This window comes from Tachyglossus aculeatus, chromosome 15 (assembly GCF_015852505.1).
Source record: "Tachyglossus aculeatus isolate mTacAcu1 chromosome 15, mTacAcu1.pri, whole genome shotgun sequence".
Lineage (NCBI taxonomy): Eukaryota > Metazoa > Chordata > Mammalia > Monotremata > Tachyglossidae > Tachyglossus > Tachyglossus aculeatus.
In genome coordinates, this window is record NC_052080.1 from 20,994,171 (window position 1) to 21,013,066 (window position 18,896).

Sequence of the window (18,896 nt, forward strand, 5' to 3'; positions counted from 1 at the left end):
ACTCCCTCTGTGCCTCAGTTACCTCACCTGTAAAATGGGGATTAATATTCATTTATTCAATCATATTTATTGAGCGCTTACTGTGTGGATAGCACTGTGCTAAATGCTTGGGAGAGTACAGTACAACAACAATGTGACATTCCCTGCCCACAATGAACTTACAGCGGAGAGGGGGAACACAGACATAAAAGAAGAAATAACATATATGTACATAAATGCTGTGGAGCTGGGAGTGAGGAAGAACCAAGAGAGCAAATCAGGGTGATGCAGAAAGGAATGGAAGAAGAGGAAAGGAGTTTAGTCTGGGAAGGCCTCATGGAGATGTGCCTTCAGTAAGGCTCTGAAGGTGGGGAGAGTGATTGTCTGTTGGATTGAAGTGGGGTTGGGGGGACATTCCAGGCCAGAGGCAGAACCTGGGCAAGGTGTCAGCAGCAAGATAGGCGAGATGGAGACACAGTGAGAAGATTAGCATTAGTGGAGTGAAGTGTGTGGGATGGGTTGTAGAAGGAGAGTAGCGAGGCGAGGTAGGAGGGAGAAAGGTGGTAGAGTGCTTTAAATCCAATGGTGATTGATGCGGAGATAGACGGGCAACCACTGGAGTTTTTGAGGAGCGGGGTGTCATGTCCTGAACGTTTTTGTAGAGAAATGATCCGGGCAGCAGAGTGAAGTATGGACTGGAGTTGGGAGAGACAGGAGGCAGGGTGGTCAGCCAGGAGGCTGATGCAGTAATCTAGGTGGGAGAGGATGAGTGATTGTATTAACATGGTAGCAGTTTGGATGGAGAGGAAAGCGTGGATTTTAACCATGTCATGAAGGTAGGACTGACAGGATTTAGTGATGGATTGATTATGTGGGTTGAATGAGAGACAGTTACGGGTAACACCAAGGACATGGGTTTCTGAGACAGGAAGGATGGTGGTGCCATACAGTGATGGGAAAATCAGGGGGAGGACAGGGTTTGGAAGGGAAGATATGGAGTACTGTTTTGGACATGTTAAGCTTGAGGCGACAAGAGGACATCCAGTCAGAGATGTCTTGAAGGCAAGAGGAAATGTGAGACTGCAGAGAGGCAGGGGGATCAGGGTTGGACATGTAGATTTGGGTATATTCTGCATAGAGGTGGTAGTTGAAGCCTTGAGAGCCAATAAATTCTCCAAGAGAGTGCGTTTAGGTGGAGAATAGAAGGGGACCCAGAACCGAACCTTGAGGGATCCCCACAGTTAGGGGGTGGAGGCAGAGGAGGAGCCCACCAAAGGGACAGAAAATGAATGGCCAGAGACATAAGAGGAGAACCAGGAGAGGACAGAGTCAGTGAAGCCAGGGTTGGATAACGTTTCCAGGAGAAGGAGCTGATCCACGGTGTCAAAGGCAGCTGAGAGATCGAGGAGGATTAGGACAGAATAGAGGCTATTAGATTTGGCAAGGAGGAGATGATTGGTGACCTTTGAGTTGGCAGTTTCTGTGGAGTAAAGGGGACAGAAGCCAGATTGGAGAGGGTCAAGGAGAAAACTGGAGGAGAGGAATTTAGACAGCAGGACTAGACAACTCGCTCAAGGAGTTTGGAGAGGAATGGTAGGAGGGAGATGGGGTGTTAACTGGAGGGAGCTGTTGGGTCAGGGGTGGGTTTTTTTAGGATAAGGGAGACTTGAGCATGTTTGAAAGCAGTGGGGAAGAAGCCACTGGAAAGCAAACAGTTGAAGATAGCTGTTGGGGGGGGAGGGAGCGAGAGTTTTGATAAGTTGCGAAGGAATGGGTTTGGATACGCAGGTGGAGTGGGTGGCTTTTGAGAGGAAGCAGGGGATATCCTCTAGAGATACTGCTTGGAAGGATGGGAGAGTTGAAGAGGAGGCCGGAAGTGGGGAGGAGCTGAGGAGAGGTGGGCTGATTCTAGGGCACTCACTCCGGAGTGTCAATTTTCTTAATAAAGTAGGTGGCCGGGTCACTGGGGGCAAGAGATGGAATAGGCCGGGGCACAGGCGGCCTGAGGAGGGAGTTAAATGTCTGGAACAACTGGTGAGGTGGTGGGCGTGGGTGTCAGTAAGGGTGGCGAAATAATTTTACCGGGCAGAGGAGAGGGCAGCATTAAAGCATGCAAGGATAAACACGAAGTGGACAAAGTCAGGCTGATATTTAAATTTCCGCCAGCAACGCCCTGCGGCTCAAGCACGAGAGCGAAGGAGGCGGACTGTGCAGGGGATCCCAGTCTGTGGGTTAGTGATACAAGATGGACGAAGAGATAGCGGAGTGACCGAGTTGAGTTCAGTAAAGAGGGTGGTGTTGTGAGCGTCTGGTCATCAAGGGAGGGTAGTCTGGGTATGGAGGCTAAGCGGGGCATGATGAGTTGACGTAATAGGTTGGGGTCAAAAGATAGGAGGTCTCTGGGGGAATAGTACAGATTTATGGGGAAGAGGCGTGTGGGAGGGGAGCCACGTGAGGAGGTTCTGGTCAGATAGAAGCATATCAGAGTTGGCGAGGGTTGATATCAGGCAGTGATTAGAGCTGATGAGTTCGAGTGTGTGTCCAAGTTGGTGAATGGGTGAGGTGGGGTGGAGCAGGAGGACAGCGCAGACGAGGAGTGATAGAAGGTGGGTGGCAGAGGGTCATCAGGAACATCTACGTGGATATGTTTCCAAGGATCAATGTGGGCATGGAGCCCTATGTGGGACATGAACTGTGCCTAACCTGATTAGCTTGTATCTACCCCAGTTTGCAGTACAGTGCCTGGCACCTAGTAAGCACCTAAAAGATACCATTAAAAAAAAAAGTGATGGAGAAATTTCTTCACTGATGGAAAATTCCAGCAACGAAGCCCAGTGTGTCTGAAAAGGCAGACGTGAAACCCATGGTACCAGCCACACTGAGCACAGAAAAAGGCTGCCTCTTGTCTGGTCAAGCTGTAGCACTGTTTACTTTTTAACACCTTGCTCTCATTCCTTAGAGAGCTTTGGCTCCAAGAGAGTCACCCCTTGATCGAGAGCAGTACATCATGCAGGTCTATCCTTGGAAACTGACCCCCAGTTTTCTGCTGGGGTGGAGTAATTTCCAAGGCCTTGTTCAGACAGTGTCCTTAAAAAATTTCCTCTGTCCTCCTTGCTTTTGGTATTGCACCATCACCCCCACTATCACTGACCTTTAGTAACCCATGGCTGACCTAAAACCTGCAAATCAGTTGGCAAATAAGAAAAAAACGCTTGTGCCTTTGGAAAAAATCCAGCTGTTGGCTCTTCGGCATGGCTTTTTGGCATCCATTTAATAATAATAATAGTTATGGTGATTGTTAAGCTCTTACTTTGTGCCAAGCACTGTTCTAAGCGCTGGGGTAGATACAAGTTAATCCGGTTGGACACAGCCCCCGCCCCACAATAATAATAATAATAATGATGGCATTTATTAAGCGCTTACTGTGTGGAAAGCACTGTTCTAAGCGCTGGGGAGGTTACAAGGTGATCAGGTTGTCCCACAGGGGGCTCACAGTCTTAACCCCATTTTACAGATTAGGTGACTGAGGCACAGAGAAGTGAAGTGACTTGCCCAAGGTCTCACAGCAGCTTCCTTAGCCTGGCTCCTTGTCTCTTGCATCCACCAGACCAGTTACAAACCCTTAAAAATCCCGGCTCCACCACTCGTCAGCTGTGTGACTTTGGGCAAGTCACTTCACTTCTCTGGGCCTCAGTTACCTCATCTGTAAAATGAGGGTGAAGACTGTGAGCCCCACATGGGACAGACAACCTGATCACCTTGTAAATTCCCCAGCACTGAGCACAGTGCTCTGCACATAGTAAGTGCTTAATAAATTATTAAGCCATCATTATTATTATTATTACCATAGCACTGCTTGAGGGGGTGTTATCCCCCCTCTCGCCCCCTACCCCCAGCTGGGCCGGAGAGCGGGGGGGCCCCAGAAAAAGGCATCTGCTTACCACTGTGAGGTAAAGTCAACGAAGTCCGCTGAGAACTTGCCCATTGGAAGCTGGGGTGACGGCTCCTCCACCACCTGTTTGAGCTGCTGGAACGGGGTGCCCCAGGAATCGTAGGGGAACCGCAGGATGGCCAGTTCGATCTACCGGGGGAGAGGGAGACGCCGCCTCAGAGAAGGAAGTCCCGTGGGGGGCCGGATGGACAACATGGAGGGTAGGAGGATAGCGACGATCCCTCCCCGTTCGTTCCCCCAGAGGCAGGCGGGTGTCCCTTCGGACTTCAATCGGCCAGGGACGCCGGCTTAAGCCTCGCTTGGGGCTGTCCTCATTGGTCTCCCATCGCTGCCCTTTAGATATTTTCATTAAATCCATCAGTGAGTTGCTTTCGGAGTTAAAATAACCACCCTTTTCGGAGTTCTAGGGGGAAAAAGGGCTTCCGTGGACAAAGCGTGGTGTTTGCCTCCCTCTTCTGGCTTTTTCCAGAGAGCACAAGATGAATCCTGGCAGAGCCCTGTCCATCCAGTGGCTAGGCCGACCAAGGGGAGAACGGGCCAGCCGACACCTTGCCGGAACTTTCTGTCTCTGGCGAGGACTTATTGATCCCTCGCTGGTCATTCCCTGTTCCCCACTCGCTAAAGTGAGAAGCAGCGTGGCCTGCTTTGTGACCTTGGACAAGTCACTTCACTTCTCTGTGCCTCGGTTACCTCATCTGCAGAATGGGGATTAAGACTGCGAGCCCCATGTGCAACGTGGACTGTGTCCTAACTGATTATCTTCTATTTACCCCAGCGCTTAGTACAGTGCCTGGCACAAAGTAAGTGCTTATCAAATGCTACCCAAAAAAGTAGGGAAAAACGTTCCGGAACTCCTCTGAGTGGCACCCTCCAAGAATGCATACTGGAAAGAGGGAGTGCTAGCTGAAATCCTTCTTGCTGTAATTTTAGCCCATTCCTTTTTCCCAACCTCAGGGATGATGAGCTGTAATTTTAGCCCATTCCTTTTTCCCAACCTCAGGGATGATGAGCTTTGATCCCTCAAGAAGCCCAGTGGAAAGAACACAGGCCTGGGAGTGAGAGGCCCTGGGTTCTAACCCCAGCTCTGCCACTTGCCTGCTGTGGGACCTTGGGTAAGTCACTTCACTTCTCGGGGCCTCAGTTTCCTCATCTGCAAAATGGGGATTCAATACCTGTTCTCCCTTCTACCTAGACTGGGAGTCTGGTGGGGGACCTGATTATCTTGTACCTACCCCAGAGTTTAGAACAGTGTTTGGCACAAAATAAGCTCTTAAAAAATACCACAGTGGGCAGTTTGGTCTCTGGGATTGCTCTCCCTGCCTGCATGGGTGGAGGGGCCTCCCCAAAGGCCACAAGGAGGAACGTATTCAGGAGGCCCGAGCAGTCAATCAGGGGTGGCCAGCTTTATCTGTGAGGGTGGGAGCAGAAGTTCCAGGGGGTTGGGGGGAGACATTCTCTGCAGGGAGGATTGGGAGCAAATGGAGATAGGAGGGACACAGAATCTTCAGGGCACTGCAAAGGGATGGGGACTAAGACTCACGAGGGGCCAGGATATGGACAGGGAAAATGGCCAGGGCATGGGGCAGCTGTTTTCAGAGGGTCCATTATGGGCATTCTCCTTGCCATCGCCAGGTTAGGGCTAAGACAGACAGCCGCCCTGGGGTCAGCCCGTAGACAAGAGCAGCCTCTGTTCCAGCCCTAGACACCGGATGGCCAGAGACATCCCGCTGGCTCCTGGGATCATACAGCCTCGGCCTGCCAGCCGAGCCCATGACTTCATTTCCAGCCCCCATCCGTGTGGAGCCAGACCTTGGTGGGAAGCTAGTGCCTTACCCCTAGTGCCAATCCCTTGGTGGCAACATTCCCGCTGCAGCGGGCACCCTCGTCTCTGCCTTCAGTCACGGCCCCACACCCAGCCCCTCACACCAGTTCCCTGCCACGGACGCAGACGCTACCATTGTTATGCCCAGACTCCAGATGTCGGATTTCACGCTGTATCCCTTCTGGTTCAGCTCCGGGTTTATTCTCTCGGGCTGGAAAGAGAGACAGAGAGGACAACTGAAAGAAGGCAGCTTTGGCTACGGAATTCTTTGCGACCTCAGTCTCCAGGGAAGCTGCTGAAAATTGTACACAGATGGGTCCCTTCTGGGGAAATCTAGGGAAGCATTGTGGCCTGGTGGATAGAGCACAGGCCTGGGAATCTGAAGGACCTGGGTTTTAGTCCCGGCTCTGCCACTTGTCTGCTGTGTGATCTTGGCCAAGTCACTTTGCTTCTCCGGGCCTCAGGGACCTCATCTGTAAAATGGGAATTTAAGACTGTGAGCCCCATTTAAGACTGTGGGACATGCACTGCGTCCAACCTGATTAGCTTGTATCTACCCCAGCGTCTGGAACAGTGCTTGGAACATAGTAAGCGCTTAACAAATGCCATTTAAAAAAAACCAAAAATATTGAAGAATGCAATGCTTCATTTGAATAATTCAGGCTCCCTGAATGACAGTCTGGCTTGAATTAGACCAATACAATGGGTAGGTAGAGTTTTGGGGTTTTTTGTTCCTCCTGAAATAACCACATAATTTAGGTTAAGATATATTTTTTGGCATTTCGGTTATTTGAATCGAATACAAATAGGAGCATCCATAATGAACTTTCAAATACCAAAGCCTTGGTAGAGTAACATTCCCAAAGGAGTGGTATAACCTCACTGGACCTCAGTTTCCTCGTATGTAAAATGGTGGTACGGGAGGTTTGAGCACAGGGGACTGAGTCTGATCCCGTCAGCTACTCTCCACCCCAGTTATTCCCAGGAGGACCTGCAGACTCCCAAAGTTTTCTGGGAAGCAGCTTGGCCTAGTGGATAAAGCATGGGCCTGGGAGTTCAGAAGGACCTGGGTTCTAATCCCGGCTCCTCCACCTGTCTGCTGTGTGAACTTGGGCAAGTCACTTCACTTCCCTGAGCCTCAGTGACCTCATCTGTAAAATGGGGATTAAAACAGTGAGCCTCTTGCAGGACATGGACTGTGTCCAACCCAATCACCTTGAATCTATCCCAGTGCTTAGTACAGTGCCTGGCACATAGGAAGAGCTTAACAAATACTATTACTATGATTATTATTATTATTATTAGGGCACTGTTTCCAGACCCGATACTTACAGCCATATAAGGCTTGCATCCCGCGTCCATAGTTTTAGCAACAGAGTCTACGAGGTAACCGCTGATTCCAAAGTCACACATCTTCACTTGGCCCAGGGTATTGATCAACACGTTGGACGGCTTGACATCTGAAGGAGACACACACAGAGGACTGTCACTCTCTCCAGCTGCTCTCCCGACTCGCCTCGCTACCACGAGAGGGAGCCAATGGATTCCAAATGACACAGATTCCCAAGCTTGGGATGGATTGGATTCGACTTCCTTCCTCTGGGGGGGACATCTGGCTTTCCCCAAACGGCACTTCTCTCCCAGCCTGCCCTGCATCCCAAGGCCCAGAAGATCCGGTAATCAATCAATCAATCGTATTTATTGAGCGCTTACTGTGTGCAGAGCACTGTACTAAGCGCTTGGGAAGTATAAGTTGGCAGTATATTGAGACAGTCCCTACCCAACAGTGGGCTCACAGTCTAAAAGTGATCCGTAAGTGATCTCACTCCCCGAGGACGTCCCATCTGGACGAGGAGAGGTAAACCCCAGCTAGGAACCTCTTGGATTGGATAGGCCTCTCCAGGTCAAATGCTCCTACTCTATCTAGCCTGGTCTAATGGAAAGAGTAGAGGCCTGAGAGTCGGAGCACCCGGGTTTTAATACCCGTTCCTTCCCTGGCTTGCTGTGTGACCTTGAGCAAGACATTTTCTTTGGGTCTCATTTTCCTCATCTGTAAAATGGGGATTCAATATCTGTTCTCCCACCTGCTTAGACTGTCACATGGAGGGGACAATACTTGGTGTATCCTCATTATCTTGTACCTACCCCAGTGCTTAGTGCAGGGCTTGATATATAGTAAGCACCTAACAACCAGCACAATTAAAACATAAAATCACCCCTGCCTCCTGGACTAGACAACTCCATTTATTGAAGGGTTCAGGATGAAAATTCATCATCACGCCCAATGGGATATTCCATCCAAACCCTTAAAGATCTCCAAGAAAGGAGGATCTTACATCCTCCCTTATCGTAATCCCATTTCATTACCTGCAATCAAATGCTAACCTGAATCCTTCCCACTGCCATTTCACACCAGTTCCTCCTGTTCTAATCTCAGACAGGATGGAGAGCAGCTGTTGATTAGGCTGCTCTTAGCTCCAAGGGGGAAAATTCCTCAGTTTCCCCCATTTTATGCCAACCGACCACCTCCACTCTCTGAAGAGTCCAAGAATTTCCACATTAGGCAGCAGGAATGTTAGTAAATGGCACTGGTTTGTGGTTTAACAAGGGCAGGAGTAGTTTTGGGGGCACTCACCTCTGTGAATGACAGAGAGCTTACTGTGTAGGTGTTCTAGCGCCTTTACGATCTGCAAGAGAAAGACAGAGAAGGGCTCAGGACCTCCTCATTTGTGAAAAATAGAACGGGCAGCCCTCTCCATCTTTCTCCCCCAAGCACGGGAAACTCCAGCTAAGAATAACGTAGTCATTTCTCTGTTTTCACCTGTTCAATTAATTAATGGCATTTATAGAGCGCTTACTTTTTGCAGAGCACTGTACTAAGCCCTTGAAGCATAGAATAGAGCTGGTAGATTTGATCCCTGCCCTCAGTGAGCTTCAGTCTACTGTATGCAGAGCACTGTACTAAGTGCTTGGGAGAATACAGTCTCTGCTCTCAAGGACCTTATAGCCATAGCACTGTAACAGGAGCTTGGAAGAGTAAAATGCAGTGGATTGGGCAGAAATGATCCCTGCCCTCAGGGAGCTTACAGTGCAGAGGGATTCTATTCTACAATTCAGCAGGTCTGTCTCCAGTCAAGTACTGGTAGCTCTGAACACCTTTATGTCTCTTAGTTTTTATTTTTAAACATTCCCCCCTACATGCCTAGCAGTTATATTCCTCCTGAAACCTCTTCGTGTAGGGACTCTACTGAGACCCCGGTTGTTTGTGCCACAATAAGTGCAAAAGCAACTGTCTTGCAAAGCACAAAATTTCAAATGCTCTCAGGACCCTAGTCATTCTCACAAGGTAAACAGCCACTGCTTTTGGGGGGATAGTTTTAAAAATTATTTCCTCATTGACATAAAAATTAGGGAGAGTCTGGTGTTCTTTAGTGCTATCAGTGGCCACCCCAGGCATTCGTTTATAATCAGGTGTATTTATTGAGCGCTTACTGTGTGCAGAGCGCTGAACTAAGCACTTGGGAGAGTATAGTACAACAATAAGCAGACACATCCCCCAGAGCCCATCCCCAAACCAGGGCTGTGTGGATGAAACACCTCCCTCTTAACTCCCCGTTCTCTGCCCCCTCAATCTCCCTGCTTTGATTTTCTGATCTCCTAGCACTCCCCAAAGACCCCCATTTCTCCCTATAAGCTCTCTGAGGGCTGGGATCGAGACTACTTAGTCTTAGAGAAGCAGAGTGGCTCAATGGAAAGAGCCCGGGCTTTGGAGTCAGAGGTCGTGGGTTCAAACCCCGGTTCCGCCAATTGTCAGCTGTGTGACTTTGGGAAGTCACTTCACTTCTCTGGGCCTCAGTTACCTCATCTGTAAAATGGGGATGAAGACTGTGAGCCCCCCAACCTGATCACCTTGTAACCTCCCCAGTGCTTAGAACAGTGCTTGACACATAGTAAGTGCTTAATAAATGCCATCATTATTATTATTATTACTGTACTCCCCCAAGCACTTAGTGCTCTGCACAGAAAATGCAATATGTGCTATTCATTGATTAATCTCTCTCCAAGGCCATCCCACCCCTCCGGCCACCCCACTCCTGCCCAGTTCCCAAGTGCTTCTGGGGAACACAGAGTTAACTCCAGTGGGCTTGAGATGAGGACTTCAGTCTGACTGCACCAAGCCCCCATAAATCAATCAATCAGTCGTATTTATTGAGCGCTTACTGTGTGCAGAGCACTGTACTAAGTGCTTGGGTAGTACAAGTTGGCAACATATAGAGACAGTCCCTACCCACCAGTGGGCTCACAGTCTAAAAGACTGCATAAACCTTTGCAGTCTATAAGTTCTCTTCCCCACCGCTCTCAAAGACAAAGTTCCAGTCAGCTACACCATCCTATTCCCGCTCACTTCCCTTCCTCTCTTCTTCCCTTTTTTTTTTTCCATCTTTGTATCTCCCCTCCACACCAGTGTTTCTCAAAGGACCGAGAACTAGCTTGACAGTGAAGAGGGATTGGTGAATATATCCCCTTGGCGAGATTGCTTTTTCCAAATGAGCTCACTGCTGCAGAATATTTGACTCCCACCCAAAAGTCCAACCAAAGAAGCAGCATAATTGGATTTGCGCTCCTGTGCCAAAAATCAAGCATTGTTTTTATTGAGAGTTTACAGTGCAAAGTGCTGTACTAAGCTCTTGGGAGTGTGCAGTACAACAGAGCTGGGAGAAATGTGCCCTGCCCACAAGGAGCTTACAGTCTAGAGAGGTAGAAAAGAAAGCGCAGGATCTAGTCTGAATAGCAGTCCCTCCACTCTGGAGGCTGACACGATGGAGACAGCCACTCACCGAGACTGCGATTTTTCCCAAGATGTCCTCGGGAATTGTCAGACCTTTGTCAATGACATGCTTATAGAACTTATCCAGGGACGTGTCCATGAGTTCCATGCAGATCCACACATCGCCCTGTGAGAGGAAGGAGAGTTGAGACAGCTCACACTGGCTGGAGGAAACCAGCTGATTGCACATCATTTTTTTAAGGTATTGTTAAACGCTAACCATGTGTCAAACAATGTTCTAAGTGCTAGGGTAGGTACAAGTTCATTAGGTTGGACACCCACCTACTGATCCTGTAGGGAAGAGACACTGCTTGGGGATCATCAGTATTGAAAAAGAACATCCTTTGTCCAGGCCGAGTGCCTTTTTTTTTGTTAATGGCATTTTTTAAGCGCTTGCTCTGTGTCAAGCACTCTTCTAAGTTTTGGAGTAGATACAAGTTAATCAGGCTGGACATAGTCTCCCTGTCCCACATGGGGTTTACAGTCAAGCAGAAGTAGTGTGACCTAGTGGATAGAATATGGGGCTGGGAGTCAGGAGGACCTGGGTTCTAATTCCAGCCCTGACACTTATCTGCTCGGTGACTTTGGGCGAATGACTTCATTTCTCTGGGCCTCTGTTACCTCATCTGTAAAATGAGGATTAAAACTGTGAGCCCCCGGGTGGGATAGGGACTGTGTCCAACCCAGCGCTTAGAACAGTGCCCAGCATTTAGAACAGTGCTTGGCACATAGTAAGCGCTTAACAAATACCATCATCATCGTTTGCTTGTATCCTCCCCAGGGCTTAGTACAGTGCCTGGCACACAGTAAATGCTGAACAAATACCACAATTATTATTAAGCAGGAGGGAGAACAGGATTGAATCCCCATTTTGCAGTTGAGGAAATTGAGGCACAGAGAAGTGAAGTGACTTGCCCTAGGTCACACAGCTGGTAAGTAGCAGAGCCAGGATTAGAACCTGGGTCCTCTGGCTCCCATGCCTGAGCTGTTTCTACTACATCATTCAGCTTCCTATGTGGTATAATGCAGTGTGCCTAGTCCTCAATGAGAGAGACCAAAGACTAATTCATTCACTTGTATTTATTGAGTACTTACAGTGTGAAGAGCACTATACTAAGTGCTTGGGAGAGTACAATATAAAAAACAGACACACCTGCCCACTACGAGCTTAGAGTCTAGATTCAGATTTTCTCTGATCAATATGGCTTTCGTGGCCACCCACAGGCAGACCATGCCAGGATGGAAATAGCACTTAAGTCCACTCAACTCTCCTCGGTCGTGGGGAGGATTATGTTTTTATGGCGTTTTTTGTACCGATGGATTTATAAATGTCAAATATACTTCCAGGCTGCCCCTGGCCCCCACGGCTATTGATATCCTCCCTCATCCCAACCCAGCACACTGCCAACCTACGGTCCTCCTACCTCCCGGAAGAGCGCACCGTAGAAGGTGACCGTGAAATGACAATCCACCGTCCTCATGGAGATGTCCAGATCCATTAGGAGCCTCTTCTGCTCCTGACTGTTCACCGTCGCCCGGATTCGCTGGACGGAAACAGAGGGGGAGATCTGTGGTTACTCTCTTCAAAGACGGTAAGCTTGGAGGGGCCCTCGAGTTGTGAACTGGAGTTTTGATTTCCTTGCACTGGCAGAGGATTTCCAGATGGATCCCTCAAAAACCCAAAACATGTAGGGATTTAGGAAAATATGCCCTGTCATTCTAGGCCCAACGGACTGGGACCCGGTATGATAATCTGTCGCTGACGGTGGCAACGAAGGATGCTTGGGGGAATGAAAAGACGATGGTCTTGAACAGATGTCTTCCTGGACCTTATTAGGTAAGTAACAAAGCGCCTTTATTTCACCAATTTGTGCACCACCCCGTGGTATCGGAAGGAGGGAAACAGCAAGTTGGATAGAACTGTGATGAGGTTGGTCATTTCTGCTTCTAATTAACAATTTCTGCTTTGTCCATAACCCATATAGTGGGGGAATATTTGGGCTGTTTCCTGAAGGTTCAGTGAGTGATAGTTTCTTTCCCATTCACAAAGGCTACTGAGGGGGTTGCTAGAAAGAACTGAGAACTTAGTGGCTCTAAAACAAGGATCACAGTAAAATGCTGGTCCTATTTACCCACACTGGGATTCTTGGAGAGTTAAAGTTGGCCCTCTACTCCACCAATAGGATTCTTTTAGAGTTAAAAATGGTCCTATTGCCCACCATTGGGGTTCTCTGAGCGTTAAAGTTAGTCTTGATGATGATGATTACTGTTTGCTAGGCACTGTTCTAAGCACTGGAGTAGATACAAGACAATCAGGTTGGATACAGTCTCCATCTCACACAGGGCTCACAGTCTCAACCCCATTTTATACATGAGTTAACTGAGGCACAGAGACGTTGAGTGACTTGCTCCAGGTCACACAGCAGCCACGTGGAGGCACAGGGATTAGAATACAGGTCCTCCTGACTCCGAGGCCCATGCTCTATCCATTAGGCCATGCTGCTTCTCTACTTCCCACCAGTGGGATTCTTTGAGAGCTAAAGTTGGTTCTCTTCCCCACCATTCAAATTATTTGTGGTCCTCTTCACCAACAATGGGAATTCTTTGAGTAAGCATTTATTCAGGATGGTCTTTAGCGTGTTGGAAAAAAAGATCCGAAACATATTTCATTTCGAAGCAGCAAAACATGTGGGGAATCTTTTAGCCTAGTGATATCTCAGCTAAGGCAGGTTCAGACAGAATCAGAAAAAGAGCCTGAAGCTTTCTGCAGTGTTTCAATAGAAATGCTATTTCCAAAGTCTGCCAGGAGGCAATCCCTGAGTGGTTTTCCCACTTCCAATTGTGTGATCCATCAGCCACCTTCGTTTTCATGTATTTAATCTATTATTTATTCTCTTGCGTTGGTTTATATCTTCTCTCTTAACTCTGATATATTGAGTACCATATAGCACCTCCCCATAAGGTGGTCATCATTGTCTTTTCCAACTTGAGAACGTGCCCCAAATATCTGTCAGTCAGTTCTCCTGTACAGAGGGGTTGTTTTGTAGAACCTCCCGTTACGGAAAACTTGCATCAAAGATCGCCCCATGTCCAGCACCTCTTATGTGTTCACAAGTGGTTCTTACACCATGCCGCGCTAATTCCCATAGAGACGCATGTTGTCGGAATAAGCATCGCCTAATCCTGTCGTCACGCCCTAGCCTAAATCTGCGGAGGGATGGTGCCAGGGAGAACTGAGGGCACAGGGCTCTGCTCACAAAAGGTGCTCAGGAACTACTGCTGATACTCATACAAATGGTTGAATTATGTAACGGAAGGCCAAAAATGATCACGCAAGCTCTTGCGTGGAAAACTAAAAAAATCAGAACCCTCAGTTGGATCATGAATGGATAGATTTGGGAAGGACTGCTCCAAATTTCAGTGAGAACCATTCTTAACCAAAGCAACTTTCCATTCTTTAAAATCCCAATTAAGAGGTATCGTGTTAGTAGAAAAGCCAGGTAGAGACCTATTTTCAGTTTGGGTAAATAACACTCTCTGTCCCTCAGTTCCAAAAGGCTAATAGGATTTACACTTTCATTCTGCTCTTTAGGAACCAGAAGGTTCCAGGTTCTGCTACGGTCTCTCCATCCTTATTTCTTTCCCAGCAACAGCTGATGGAACTGTCTGACGGGGCTCTCTCTCCCCCTGTGGTTTAAAACACTTCCAGAACAATCCCAAACTGGGGCACTCGACCGGGGTTTTCTTTCCTATCCACTGAACTCAGCAACGCTACCCGAAAGGATGAAAACAGTTAATAGGAGCGGGAGGACCAGTGCTTGAAGTGATAGAGAAATATGGGAAATGGGATGGTTTGGGTAGTATTCCAACTGGGAAAAACGAAGGGGCAGGAGACGTTTTTATTTTGTTTTATTTCCACCCCCCACCCCCTTCCCGGCACAGATTTAAGTCCTAAAAGCTAACAGGGAAGTGCTGCCCCACTTCAAGCACCGGGGAGGACTAACACATACAAAATACAGACACCCACATGGAAATACCCACCTACCCCAATGCACAACTTCACAAATGCAAAGTATGCGAGCACACAACTACGCAAGCACCCAACTACACCAACACACACACACACACACGAAGGACACCTGGGGAGGCCGACTCTACCTTCACCGCCATGATCTGCCCGCTAGGCACGTGTCGCATCTTCTCCACTACCCCGTACGCACCTCGTCCCAGTTCTGCTATAGGCTCCAGGTCGTCAGCTTTCACTTCGAAATTCTGGGAGGGGGGAAGCAACAAGCAGGGTGAAAATCCCACATAAAGACCCATTTTTCCACCCCTTACACACACACTTACTACTTTCCTGGGCTTCCTAAGAAAGAGAGGAGCCTCTCCTGGGTGTAATCCTTCTAGGGTGATTAAACGGAAATAGCAATAATAGTTGTGGGATTTGTTCAATCCTGATTAGGTAACAACCACTGTTCTAAGCGCATTCCATATCATCACGTTCCATATGGGGCTCACAGTTGTTTTAAGAAGGAGAACAAGTATTGGAATCCCCGTTTTGCAGACGAAGGTATTGAGGCACAGGAGAAGTTCGGTGACTTGCCCAAGGTCACATAGCAGACAAGTGACAGTAATTAAGTGGCCGACGGAGGATCCCAAAAGAGGCAGTGGAAGAGATTTTGCCTTAATGTAAGGAAGAGTTTTCCAGCAGCAAGACTGGCAAACTCTGGGCAACCATCCCCAGGATTAATAATAATAATTAGTAAGGATTTTATTAAGAACTGGCTACGTACTAAGTATCGGGCTACACGCTGGTGAGGAGCAAAGATAATCAAAATGGACACAGTCTCTGTCTCACCTAGGGCTCCCAGCCGAAGGGGTAAAGAGAACAGGTATTTTATCCTCATTTTATAGAAGAGGAAACGGAGGCACAGAGAAGTTAAGTGCCTTGGCCAAGCAAGGAAGTGGGACATGGCACAACCTGGGTCTTTTCGCAGCTCCGAACAATAAGAAATGTTTTCTTTCCAAATTTATTTCAATTCAGTGAAAAGATCAGAGTGCTGGTATTAGTAGTCTCCTCCAGAATTAACAGCCCGAAAATAAAAGACAAGCGGGACCCATTAGCTCCATCCGATAAACCTGGATCTGGGACTCTGGGAGGCCATGTGGAGGAGAGATCTGTTAGATATCATGCCCTTTACTTTTAACATATCCTTAGACTAATACCTCGAGGTGTCTCACGAGCACCTAGAAGTACCCTATGGAGGAAAGAAACAGGCTTGAATGTTGAAAAACAAAAAGCCTCTGTGGGCAAGAGGCTAAGCCAGACTGGTTTTCTGAATCACATTCCTTTGCCCTTGTAACATCCACAGTGTGTGGCATCCCTGCCTCCCTCAATTCATTTGTTGCACTCTATGCCCAAGTGGAAACATGTATATCAAGAATTCACTCATTCAATCGTATTTATTGAGCGCTTACTGTGTGCAGAGCACTGTACTAAGTGCTTGGGAAGTACAAGTTGGCAACATATAGAGATGGTCCCTACCCAACAATGGGCTCACAGTCCAGAAGGGGGAAACAGACAACAAAACCAAACACGTGGACAGGTGTCAAGTCATCAGAATAAATAGAAGTAAAGCTAGATGCACATCATTAACAAAATAAATAGAATAGTAAATAGTAAACTGTGTTGCAGAAGTGGAAGTCATAGTAAGAGAAGTAGTAGTAGGAGCTGCAGCAAGGATGAGAGAACGTGATTCTTTTTGTCTGCTTTATGGCATTGCTAAGAGCTTCCTATGTGTTGAATGCTTTTTTAAGTACTGGGGTCGATACAAGTTAATCAGGACAGACACAGTCCCTGTCCCACAAGGGGGTTCAGAGTCTTAGGTAGAAGGGAGGACAGGTATTGAATCCCCATTTCACAGTTGAGGAAATTGAGGCATGGAGAAGTTAAGTGACTAGCCTAAGGTCACACAGCAAGCAACCCGGATTAGAACCCAGGTCCTCTGACACCCAGGCCTGTGTTCTTTTCACTAGACCACACTGCTCAGCCACTACCACGATCATCCAGGAGATCTCAGTCCTGAAGTCTCAGGCCTGAGGCCCAGCCATCATTCTCAACAGGAGGTGCCATGTTATTGTGCCCGCCAGGATTTCTTTGCCAAGTCAGTGTTTCTCACCCACCTGTGCCCTCAGGATTTCTGAGGATTTCCAGATGTTGCCTTCACTCCTCTCTCCTTTAGGAGGTGGCCTGACCCCAGGCCTGCCGCAGAGCCAACTGGCACTTAATTAAACACCCCAGGGCCCACCCAGAAGCTTTGAAGTTCACATTCCATTAGGTGCCGGAGTTCACACCTCAACTGGTACTGTGGATGGTTTCTTTTATTTATTTATTTTTCCACATGGAGGCAGATGGTAGGTGAGCCCTAGGCTTGGAATGCAAGCAAGGGAGGAGTTAAGTGGGAATTTCAATCCCACATCTCCTGGGCCTTCCAGTCTTTTCCTCTCCCCCTCTCCCCTTCGCCTGTCCCACCATCGACCCCCGGCCCACGTCATCCCCCGGGCCTGGAATGCCCTCCCTCTGCCCATCCGCCAAGTTAGCTCTCTTCCTCCCTTCAAGGCCCTATTGAGAGCTCACCTCCTCCAGGAGGCCTTCCCAGACTGAGCCCCTTCCTTCCTCTCCCCCTCGTCCCCCTCTCCATCCCCCCCATCTTACCTCCTTCCCTTCCCCACAGCACCTGTATATATGTATTTATGTTTGTACATATTCATTACTCTATTTATTTATTTATTTTACTTGTACATATCTATTCTATTTATTTTATTTTGTTAGTATGTTTGGTTTTGTTCTCTGTCTCCCCCTTTTAGACTGTGAGCCCACTGTTGGGTAGGGACCGTCTCTATATGTTGCCAACTTGTACTTCCCAAGCGCTTAGTGCAGTGCTCTGCACACAGTAAGTGCTCAATAAATACGATTGATTGATTGATTGATTGACAGCTCTTCCACATGGAAACTCAGATTTCCAGCAGTTCTTGCCTCCACTATGTCAGTCATATTTTTTGAGTGCTTACTGTACTGAGCGCTTGGGAGAGTACAATATAACAATAAACAGACACAATCCCTGCCCACAAGGAGCTTACAGTCTGGAGATGAGCTTATCTGGAGATGAGTTTACGGTTTAGAGGGGATCCGGGCGGCCTCTCTACGCCCTGGGAAAATCTCAAACTTCCTAAAGGCAGACTTCAGTCCGAGATGGGCCCTTTTACTGGGTGGAACTTGGCTCGGCAGGGGTTAAAGGAGCACAGTGTAGTGGATAGAGCAGGGGCCCGGGAATCAGAAGGTCCTGGGTTCTAATCCCGGCTCTGCCATTTGTCTGCTGTGTGTCCTTGGGCAAGTTGCTTTACTTCTCCATCCCTCAGTTGCCTCATCTGTAAAATGGGGATTAAGACTGTGAGCCCCATGACGGACAGGAACTGTATACAACCTGATCACCTTGTATCTACCCCAGCGCTCAGAAGAGTACTTGGCACATAGTAAGAGCTTAACAAATACCATAAATATTATTATTATTATTATTAAAACCACTGTCCCTTTCTTCAGCCCCTGGAGGAATCTGTTTTCCATAGGTTCTCCCCAGGTGGCACAAAGGGTGACAGAAGAGTCCAGACATCTGGTGCCTCTCTGTTGCTGTGACTGGGACCTTGGGTTCCAGGCCCTTGCAGCTGCTCTTTCTAGGTGCCATTGTTGGCCCTGGGTCAGGGTAGACCTGCTTCAGGGAATCCTTGCTTGGGTTAGTCATTTCCCTTCTTTAACTCCATTACTTGGGGGAAGCAAGGTCTGGATAGCCCTCTAGCCTACAAACCAGGGCGCTGAGATCCTGATGAGTGGGTAAGTGCCGGATGAGATGGCATCTCACCTCACCTAGGAAATCCCCTTCAAATCTGCCAAAGTGTTCCCGCCCCACAAAAGAGTTCAGCATATTTATTTAGCACTTACTACGTGCAAAGCACTGTACTAAGCATTTGGGAGAGTACAATAAAACAGAATTGGCAGCCATGCTCCCTGTCCATAACTAGCTTACAGTTTAAAGGCAGGGGGACCAACATTAATATGAATAAATCAGTCCTTTGTAATATATAATTTAAACGTCGGTACATAAGTGCTGTGGGTTTGGGGGTGGGGTGAGTATCACATGTACAAAGGTCATAAATTGAAGTACATAGATGACTCAAAAGGGAGAGCGAGCTGGGAAGGAAGCCTTTAACCAGTAACATCAAAGTTCTTTCATTCTCTCTTACTTTGTCTCTCCATTTCT

At 48.0% G+C, this 18,896-nt stretch overlaps 1 protein-coding gene across 1 annotated transcript in view; it reads right to left on the minus strand.

Annotated features, from left to right (window-relative positions):
* Window positions 1–18,896, minus strand: part of MAP2K6 (mitogen-activated protein kinase kinase 6) — an 87,775-nt gene that overhangs the window by 19,363 nt on the left and 49,516 nt on the right. The window contains exons 4-10 of the mRNA XM_038757244.1: window positions 14,740–14,853; window positions 12,006–12,125; window positions 10,592–10,708; window positions 8,389–8,440; window positions 7,086–7,213; window positions 5,887–5,964; window positions 3,921–4,060 (exon numbers count right to left, since the gene is read on the minus strand). Of these exons, the coding sequence (XP_038613172.1) occupies window positions 3,921–4,060; window positions 5,887–5,964; window positions 7,086–7,213; window positions 8,389–8,440; window positions 10,592–10,708; window positions 12,006–12,125; window positions 14,740–14,853 (749 nt within the window). The remainder of the gene's footprint in view (window positions 1–3,920; window positions 4,061–5,886; window positions 5,965–7,085; window positions 7,214–8,388; window positions 8,441–10,591; window positions 10,709–12,005; window positions 12,126–14,739; window positions 14,854–18,896) is intronic.